Source organism: Cydia pomonella, chromosome 4 (assembly GCF_033807575.1).
Source record: "Cydia pomonella isolate Wapato2018A chromosome 4, ilCydPomo1, whole genome shotgun sequence".
NCBI classification, from domain to species: domain Eukaryota; kingdom Metazoa; phylum Arthropoda; class Insecta; order Lepidoptera; family Tortricidae; genus Cydia; species Cydia pomonella.
The window spans coordinates 12,338,487-12,349,361 of record NC_084706.1 but is presented as its reverse complement, the minus strand read 5'-3'; the positions used below and the strand labels follow the sequence as shown (position 1 = coordinate 12,349,361).

Sequence of the window (10,875 nt, the reverse complement as noted above, 5' to 3'; positions counted from 1 at the left end):
GGACATTATTACACAAATTGACTAAGTCCCACAGTAAGCTCAATAAGGTTGTGTTGAAGGTACCTAGACAACGATAAATATAATATATAATTATAAATATTTAAATACATAGTAAACAAATATCCGTGTTCATCACAAAAATATATGCTCTTACCAGGATTTGAACCCGGAACCATCAGCTTCATAGGCAGGGTCACTACCCACTAGGCCAGACCGGTCGTCAAATAATAATTGCTCAGAGCAATGCCGAGCCGAACGGAACCGGGAATGTCGGAAAGGAACAGTTTTGCCCCCCTGATAGTACTTGCGTTCTACCATCCATGACGGTGTCAAAACATTTGAAGATAACCGCCTCACTAGCCTAGATATTAAATTATAAACGCCAGTTACGGAAAGAAATACCTAAGCCCTCCTACGTGTACGGTCACGTTTGAAAATATAATACGGACGATAAAGTGCCAAAAATATGTATACACCTTAATTGGGCAATAAGGTCGTGTATACATATTTTTGGGACTTTGTTTCGTATCGGTATTTTCAGACGTGACTGTACACGTTCAACGCAGCTGGCCAACTTTAGAGCTCACGCTAGACAAGGTCCATAATGTTTATTTAGGGTTGCCGTCATCGAAAACGATGAGGAGGACCATAATAGTACTTGCGTTAAGACGAAAGTGGAGGACCTGCGCGAAATCGCCTTTTCATACAAACGTAGTCCCCATTTTCCTCTCTGGATATTAACATTATTGAAAATATTTTGACACAATTTGTTGCATATCAACCACAGCTCTCTATGCCCCTATGTTTAATTTTTTTCGTATTTTTTTATAAATATAAGAGTTAGAAGCATTTAAAAATGTGTATGGAATCTGTTTTTGATGGCTCCTAATATTTTACAATAATCAATAAAATCGAAAAAAAGTCAAACGTAATGTAAAAATATTTTCCATAATGTCAATATCCAGAGAGGAAAATGGGGACTACGTTTGTATGTGTTAGTCGTTATTAGCACGCATTACCGTGCCTTTGTTATTAAAAGAATATCGTATATTTAACTTTTCACCACACCAGCTGGTAAAAGCTCTCTTGATTGTTCAAAAACTGATGAGAAAGTTGCATTTATTTTATTCATATGTGTGGCAAAGTAATCAAATGCAAATTTTGAGTTGTTTCCTTATGGTGGCTGGTAGAATTGACTTTTAAATGATGATTTTGAATGACAAATATTTAATAACATTCATTTTGAATTGATTTGATGTGTTTTTGTTTGATATTTTATAGTCAGTATTTCCTTGCGTTGGTGAGGTGAAAATTTTTGTGTTTCACTCGGTGGCAAAATTTGTTTTTACCCTCGTGCCTTGAAACCTTCGCAACGCTCAAGATTCCACTTTTCGAACCACTCGCTACGCTTGTGGTTCAATTTTGGAATCTTTCGCTTGCTCGATTATCAATTTAGCGAAAGCGGTTAAACACCAACTTTGCCCCCTTCTAAAACAAATAACTAATTATTCTGTTTGCTAAAGCAAAGCGATACATTTATTTACCCAGAATCCTACATAAGAGATTTTTTTTTTAATTTAAATTTAGAAATATTTGGATATAGTTTATTTTCGATTCAGACGGATGTTTTCGCTACCAAAGATTCCGGATCCTGTAGCAGCACATATGATATTTTGAAGGCGCAAACGAGTGGCATCTTGGCTAGGCACCCCCGAAGCGTGGATAAATTGATTTTAATAATAAAATTTTGCCCCTCTGTTTATTATTTTACCAAATGCACCATAACAAATAAATGTAATGGGACAATCTTACACAAATTTTAATACGGCTTGCATTGTGGGCACGAGTCGGCAATGAAAACAGATAAAAGATTAATTATGTACCTAATACGTAGGAATTTGGAAAACAACCATAAGTCAAGAATAAATACCTATTCGCGATAAACACAGGAATTCGTAAAGTTAGGAAGAGTAGAAAGACGTTATATTTAAATATTATATAAAATTGGACATAGAATGGACATAGAGGTCGTGGGTTCAAATCCTGGCTCGTACCTATGAGTTTTTCGGAACTTATGTACGAAATATCATTCGATATTAACCACTAGCTTTTCGGTGAAGGAAGAATCGTAAGGAAACCGGCATACATCTGCGAAGAAATTCAAAGTTGTATGTGAAATCCCCAATTCGCATTGCATGGGAGGAGGCCTGTGCCCAGCAGGGGGATGTATATAGACTGAATTATTATAATATATGATGCTAATATTATATATTAAATAAATAAATATATATTTATTTCTGATTTTATACAAAAACACAGTTCAGTCTTTTTTAGGGTTCCGTAGTCAACTAGGAACCCTTATAGTTTCGCCATGTCCGTCTGTCTGTCTGTCTGTCTGTCCGAGGCTTTGCTCCGTGGCCGTTAGTGCTAGAAAGCTGAAATTTGGCATGGATATATAAATCAATAAAGCCGACAAAGTCGTACAATAAAATCTAAAAATTTAATTTTTTTTAGGGTACCTCCCCTACACGTAAAGTGGGGGTGAATTTTTTTTTTCGCTTCAACCCGAGTTTGGGATATCGTTGGAAAGGTCTTTCAAAACTAATAGGGGTTTTTAAGAAACATTTTTTGATAAAGTGAATATATTCGGAGATAATCGCTCCGAAAGAAAAAAAAATGTGTCCCCCCCTCTAACTTTTGAACCATAGGTCCAAAAAATACCGTAAAACGCTGCAACTTTGCCTGGATTTTGACGTTTTTTTCATATATCTGTGAACCTATTTTTCATTATGAGTTTCACGAGTATTAGTCGGAAGACATACCCTATGGCTTACCAGATAAGACTCAAATCTCATTACCTAACCATACTGTATTTCCGATTTACAAGCAATCAAAGTGGCAGGCAAAGTTGTAGGCCTAAGACGTAACTTTGCCTAGACGGATATCTCCATAAATAAGGTGTTGCTTTTTGCAATAATATTTACTCTTGTGCATGAGACATTATGCTTGTCCCTGACAGTCAAATTATTGCCATAAGCTTAATACTTTTTTTTTCACATGCAATAGGTAAAGTTGTAGCAGGTTCCACAAACTTTCTATACAAAAATATCGTTAACTGTAGGGTTGTGCCAAAAAAATATTATTATTAAAAAAAACTATTTATATTGTTAGTTACAAAATAATCAACAAACAAATGTAATATAATGTTGTTTGATTTCTTTTTCTTTTAGTATTTAATAATTTGAACTTATTTAATTTTTTTTATTACAAGTACATTGCAGATACACTATTTTGCTAATTTTCAATACATTATTATAGTGTAAAGTTCTATTTCATTGTAAAGTTCTAATCACCCATCACCTTTGAACTCCAATTGTAATCGACCTGACACCTGACAACCCAGATTTCGATAAGAAAGATAACTGCAAGACAAATCAAATGAGCCTAAACACAGTGGGTTTATTATGTGTAGTTTAGAAGTTGCTATTTTCGGTCTCCATCATCAGACCATCTCGATGGTACCATAAACATTGCATTGTCACCCAAGTTACATAAGTATGTCAAACACCTCAATTGGTCGCTAATAAGTGGTTGAAAAAAAGATTGCAAATTTTGAACAAAAAGACAATTACAAGTAAACATACAACATAATTATAATACAATAAATATACAATTGCAAGTAACTACAATAAAAATATAATAACAGATTGTAATAAGTTTTTTTTTATAATTTTCATTTTAATATAAGTTTTTTTGTTAACGTTAGTTTATTATTGCATTGTCAGCAGATCTACAAAGGTATCCACACTGAAAGTCGGTGAAAATCGACTTGCAAGATTTGACTTAAACAAACATTGCAAATTAATAAAAAGCTTGTAATAAATAAACTCATTTAAGCAGTTTAGGCAAGCTTATTTTTACTCTTTCCTGTACATTTATAAAATTCAGCTAGTGACAGCCCTAGACCCAGGCAAAATTGTGTCATTCACGTTTCCAAAACACTGCCCAATATTGCCTAGTACGTTATTATGCTGAAATCATGTCCTTTTCTTGAAAATATTAAACTTACGGGAAATAGACAGTCTTTGCTTACCCTGGGACGATACCACTTCTCAAAAAACACCTTTTTCGTAGATAAAAATTCAAAAGTTGCGAGACACTAAAAAAATGCTGCCACTCACGCCGACTTATGATACGTAACTGGCGGAGCAACAATGGAGTTACCATTGTAAAAAAATGAAATATGTGTTGCCAGAATAATGAAAATTACTAGCAAATGGTAAAAAACAAGAAAATACTAAGCAAATTCGAGAGATCGTAATTGAAATGAAATAGGCAAAATTGAGCTTAAATGGCAAAGTTGCAGCATTTTACGGTATGAAAAAAATCGTGGAAGTAGAGCTTAAGAAAGACATTAAATGAAAACTATAGCGGACATGATCAGTTTAGCTGTTTTTGAGTTATCGCAAAAAGTTTTCCCTTCATAGTAAAAAGACTTACTTTAATTAGGTACTGATTATGCAAATTTGCCTATTTGTTTAACTCGGGTGAAAGGTACCGTTTCATCCCTTGGTTAACAATTTACTATACTTTAAGCTCCAGTTTAGCTTATTGTGACGGAAAAGTAACTACGGAACCCTACACTGAGCGTGGTCCGACATGCTCTTGGCCGGTTATTATTTTATTCAAATATCTAATAATCTTCGGCAAGTTCGATGGTCTGCCTTCTTATCTTTTATTGCGCAACTACAAATAGGTAGGTAGGTAGGTCGTATATGTAAATATCTTATCCGATAATAATATTGTCACATTGATGAATTAAATTGTTATCACGTTTACTAATCTGTACAAATATATTATTAGGATAGTTAAATGAAATAAAACTGCGATAAAAATGATCATTGAAATGTATTATTACATGATAAATTAATATTATCTACATTAGTTTGGTCCAATAAACTTACTTAGACATAATTTAATGAAGACACTAACTGCGTCTTGGTTTGTATAAACCTAAAATCTCTTCAATGTACCTAAATTACCCGACACCGTTTTTATTAATTCACGTCTCTTCTTATAGGCGGGTGGTAAAATGTGGAATATATCACAATTTACAAATTCTGTCCCCAATAAATCCTTATCTATTTGGCACAAAATTCTAATTTCAATCGGTACCCAAAATTTGCCAATTCACCGCCTTCACTCCAATTCTTATAACGAAACTACTACTACTTAGCGATTGCTCTTTGCATAGTTATATTAATAATGTACCTAGGTACACAAAATTACAAAACCTTATACATACCTACTTAGGTACATAAATATTTACATGACAATTAATTACTAAAAGTTCATAGAACGTACACGGGCTACATCATAGATATATGGGATAAACATTACCAGCTTTCGACGAGCAAGGCCGTAGCGTCGACCATTGTGCTCATTTAGTCGCTGGTAAAAATACTTAGTTTAACGCACACAGCTATTTCCCATCCGATAGAATTCCGAAGAAAATTACCTTTCTCGAATTTTATGGAGGGAATAAAACATCGCCTAATAACTCGGTCTCGGGATAACGTACCGCCGAGAACAAGTGTTCGGGCCGAGACTCCGCGGAGCTTGCTGTGCAAGGCCGGGAGCCTCCGTGACGACCGCATTACCACGGATCTACACACCTTATTTACAATAAATATTTACAGATAACTAAAACTACGGACAGAGTATTCGTTTTACAAACAGTACGGGTGACAAAATTGGTACACGAGCCTCTGGCTTCGTTCCGTTTTCTTCATGATCCCCTTCTTGTAGTACTGCCGGATGCTTCTCGACAATTTGTCGTAATTCATCGCGGGGCGGTTTTTCCTCTTGCCCCACAGCCTCGCTACTCGCACGGAGTCCTCGATCTTGAAAACTCCGTTACCTGGGAACGACGTGATAGGAATTAAACATGGAACTTGTTAATCAGGGAAATTAAGATTCAGCTTGATGTGGCGCTTTCATGATTTCGTTGTGGTTGCAACAAAGTTGGTAGGTGTGTTTTTTCTATGGATAACATTTAAGTAAATTAGGTATACCTTCTTTATCAATTGACTTTACAAATGCTATAATTACAAAACTTGTTCAATGCCATGTTGTGTTGTACCAAAAAAATCATCGTAGGTATTTGTTCTACAAAGAGCCTATTAAACAAAACAATATTTCTACTTCATAGCCGAGTCACGACAGACTCAACCTTTGCTTTAAGACATTTTATCAAGTACCAGATGGCAAGTAAGCGGCTGGATCACCTTGAGAGCCGAGAATGTCGTTGCTCCAGTGAATTAAGGCCTGACAATCGTAAATGTAACATGAATACTAAAGCGCGACACGAATAACCTCATATCGCATTTAATTTAGGAATTACTGATATTTTCCAATAATAATAATATCAAATTTCCAACGATAACAACTATAAAAAAAAATTATTTATGCATTTTAAGCGTTATTTAGTCAGGGTGCGATTCCACTGTAAACAAAGGAATCAAGACCTACATAGCCCCTTCCTAATTCTTGTCATTTTTTGACGGATTTGTCTGCTCAATATGTGCATGTATATTAATCTCTAGCTAGCTATTCGGATTTTGCTGATTTAGTTAGTCACGGCATTTTGAGAAACGATGTATTCCAGAACAAACTAGGTACATATTTATAGATAAATAGGTACTATAAATAAAATCATTACAGGTTAGCAATGAATACCTACAACTCTGCCGACTCTGTTGATTACATTAAATGTAATTATCTTATTTCTTGGAAAAGTAGAATGAACAAACAATTAAGTACTTACGCAGATAAGTTCAAACGTCAGTGGTCATAGGTAGTACCTACAGCGGGTTATTTGAGTAGTAATTTGTAATAAACCACAATTAATAATTACTAAGGTGCTGACATAAAGAAAATATATTTATCATATCATAGTGATAACTCCTGATAAATTGTATGACACATGAGTTTACACATACGTATTCTGTTCGAATGAAATGCAAAGGATTTTAATTATTCAAATAACTATGCTGCATGAAGCAAATAAGCTGAATACTCACTTCGATCGAGCCATCGTATGGCGGAGCCGTGCACGTGGGGCGCCGCGAGGAGCTCCTTAAGGAACTGCCAGAGGTGTATGTGCGTGCTGCCGGTCTTGGCCTTCCCACCTGGTACGCCCGCGGTCGCAGACTCAGACTCCTCGTCTGTAGAAAAAAATACTGGTCAAAATTCGTCAGGTCGTTTTTTTATTCAATATTTAGGGGTTGCTAACTTTTTTGCTGAGTAACACAGAGTTTCTATATATTAAGACGGTTCTACCAAGACCTAATTCAATGACGTGGCGTTTTAGGGCATCGTAGTCGACTATTAACATAATAGGATTATACATATTATACACTATACCTATCTACACTAGATAAGTAGATACCTATCGGTCAAAAATTCATGTTCACTCTTTGATTTCGGTACTTACAATCAAAAGAGTCTTTTATGCGATATTTTTTTTTGCAGTGCTGATGTCGACATTTGTTTCCAACAGATTTTTTTCCAACAGTTGCAGTGACATTCTGCCGAAACCGACGATTCGGTTTTTCTCTAGTTTCGGCCGATACTGAACCTTTATCCGAAACATGATTTTTATGGCGATTGCCGAAACCTGCCGAAATCGAAACTTCGGTCAGATGGCTCCTCTCCACGATAGGCTATCATGCCCACTAAGATAGGATAGTGTGTAGGGAGGGTAGTGGTGTCGGATGGCTTATGGCGCGGCGGGATGAGGATGACGATGAGATGGCCACGATGGTGCGTACGCATCTACACGTAACCCATTCCATAGTGCGTGCTCCCAACCATCGCATGGCCATCTCGCTGGTCCAGCTATGGGCTCTGAAAAATACTATCTTGTATGCAATATAGTTTTTATTTGGCCGAAACCGAACCTTCAGCCTGCTAAAACGGAAACTTCAGTCGGGCACTGGTTTTTGATTTGACAGCCGCAATTTTAAAACATTTCTAAACAGTTCATTTCGTAATATCTCATAGGGATTTCCAAAAAACCTAAACTGTTTAAACCTTTCAAGAGGTTAATTTCTACTTGCGAGTACGTACTTATAATAAGTACAGGTATAGAAATCATAAAGAGTCAAATAATAGAAGTCAACAATTATAAAGTAATATAATTGGAGTACTTAGTAATATTCTTTCAATGAGTCATTGCTGATGAGAATAGTCATGCATTTCTGCCCTTCCGGTCTCACAGCATTGATTTCCAAATGTTTAACATACCTATATATTATGAATCACATAATGATCATTCGAAGGATGTTTTTGTTCGATTTTTTAAAGCATTAAAAATATTAAAATACGCTATAGATACTATTGAAGCATACTTGACATGTAGTTACTAATTACTTAATAAATATATATTAATGAGTGTTTAAATAATGCGTGCTAGACGCCCCAACCTACATATTTTGACCATAATTTTATAATGTTGCCGACATTTACCAATACCAATGTTCATAATCGCGAAAGATAATCTACTAGTATATAGCGTATGCTCCGGTTGCATACTAAACAGGCATTAGACATACGCTCTAAGTATGAGATTCGACAATTTAGGACCATTAATGGTACAAGAAGACGGGTGGCATGAGATGATGGCGCGCGACTTCGTGGAACAGTGTAGTAAGAACTAATAGCTTCGCAGACTTGGCGGGGCCGTGCCTCCTGCGCAGCATTTGAGATAGCTCGTAATTTTATTATGAAGAATAACTGGTATCTTTTTTGTAAGCGAACAAGTGATAGGTAATAGCACTTTGTTGTACAAAACCCAGTAAACATAGTTAAGAAAAAAAAAATAGTAATGATATCTATTTAAATTTACCAAGACTGACGCAACTTAGGACAATCAAATCTCTCAGGTAACATTTTATCAATTATGATTAATTTCTGTAAAAAAAACCTTTTGGAATCACAAATGCAATAGCATGGCAATCACAAATGGTTTTTTTTCACAAAAAAATCGATGCCAAAAGGAAAATGCGACAATTAAACAAATTCGTTGACTTGACTCAAATGTTTCACTGATCCCTGATCCGCTTTACCCAGGCTCTCGGTGAGGATCGTAAACTTTTCTACCGTCTTTACAACTTACCTTTAATCCATTGAAACAACAAAACAAAAAAAAATATCTGCGTTTTTTCGATTTACTTACTCCTTTAAAGTGTACTACTTAGAGAAATTTAAGACGTAATAAGCCCAACACTTGATAGTATTTTTAAAGCCAGTCAAAGCTAGCGCGACCTTGTAAGGCCAGTGCTACTTGGACCGATGTGGGTCGACGGGAAACACAAAAAGCCGACTTGACGTATAAGGCTTACCCAGGATGACTGACCAACGATGGCTGATTGATAGTTTATAGGTAACTGTAGTGAATGACGAGGACCGTTCCGAGATCATTCCATTTCCACATCTAATGAAAATTCTATAAAAGGTCATTCAGTCAGGTAATTCTGTAAAAGGCAAGAGGAAACGAAATAAAATAATGCCTATTTTTAGCCCGAGCGTAGTGAAATTAAAAAGTGTAAAAAGTTTTACTAAGAGATATTATTTGAGACAATTTTAATTATAGGTAGTATCCCATCGTTATCTTTAATACGAGAGAATCGAGAAACTACGTTTTACTTTTGTATGTTTTTATGATGAGCTGTAATATCATGCCTTCGAGTTTGACAGTTGAAGAAGATGGTGGTGTACGGCGGTTGACGAATCTTCAACTTTCGGCAACTAGAGATAGGTACCGCATAGTATCCGACCGACGTTTGGTTTCGGTCGGTTTCTGCACAAAAATCATGTTTCCGCCGAAACTTCGGGTTCGGTCAAAAAACTGCCGAAGTTTTCGGCCACACCGAGACTTACGAATACTGAAGATACATACTTTCGGATCGCGTTCGGTTAACCTCCTATGTGAATTCTAATCTTCGAGGCTAGCTAATTGTAAGAATAAAATATATCTCATTTTATATCCTGTTACTAAACTTGTTGATTTGTTGAAAGCGGAGGTCTCCGTTTTAGCTTAGGCAAAAATGTTTTTAGCTGTCCAGCTGTTCTCTACAGGTTGTATTAATCAACCACTTCTCTTAACATTTTGTGAGCAGATTCGTTAATTTTATTAAATAGATTTTTTGTAATTTGTAATTGAGCCATGTGTAAGGAATGAAAGGCCTACTGACATTTTTCTTTAACGATTTTAACACGTATGTAAGGTTCCGTTTCGGCTGAAACTAGAGCCAAAATCGAATATTCGGTATCGTAAAAAAAAGGTTTTGGTCGGACACTAGCTACCGCACAATACATAAGAAGTCGTACAGCGCCATCTACACTACTTGTTAAATTCGAAGCATAACTTTTTCTTAAATAGCCTTTACATCTCTAGACTTAAAAATCTTACAATCAATAACTCTTTACCGAGCTATAAAATAAACCCTAGTGCGACACGACACATGTTTACATGTCAGCCAAAGGTAAAGGCTTTTCTTATCTGATCATTAAATTGATACCTAAGTTACGTAAATAAAGCAACACCGAGTCTATTAAATTGTCATTTGCATAAGCAAGAGACAAACTGCTAGAATGTGGAATGTCTAACGACTATGTACTTGATCTTAAATACCAAGTATTAAGAACGATTTTTGAATGATCTTTAGGCTTTTGTTTAAGATGCAAAAGCTTAGTAAGTAGTTGACGACCTCGACGTAGGAGTCGTGCACCGCAACTTAAAAGGATTACGATTGGGTACGTTATACTAACTTTTAACACAATGGTGCTCGTAGGTATACTTGACGAAATATA

General features: G+C 35.8%; 1 protein-coding gene across 7 annotated transcripts in view; it reads right to left on the bottom strand.

Annotated features, from left to right (window-relative positions):
• Positions 1 to 4,891: 4,891 nt before the first annotated feature.
• LOC133517108 (DNA-binding protein D-ETS-4) overlaps positions 4,892 to 10,875 on the bottom strand; it is a 49,705-nt gene continuing 43,721 nt past the window's right edge. For all 7 annotated transcript variants that reach the window (XM_061850264.1, XM_061850262.1, XM_061850266.1 and 4 more), the window contains exons 5-6: positions 7,083 to 7,226; positions 4,892 to 5,920 (exon numbers count right to left, since the gene is read on the bottom strand). In XM_061850264.1, the coding sequence (XP_061706248.1) occupies positions 5,730 to 5,920; positions 7,083 to 7,226 (335 nt within the window). In that variant the 3' untranslated portion in view covers positions 4,892 to 5,729. The remainder of the gene's footprint in view (positions 5,921 to 7,082; positions 7,227 to 10,875) is intronic.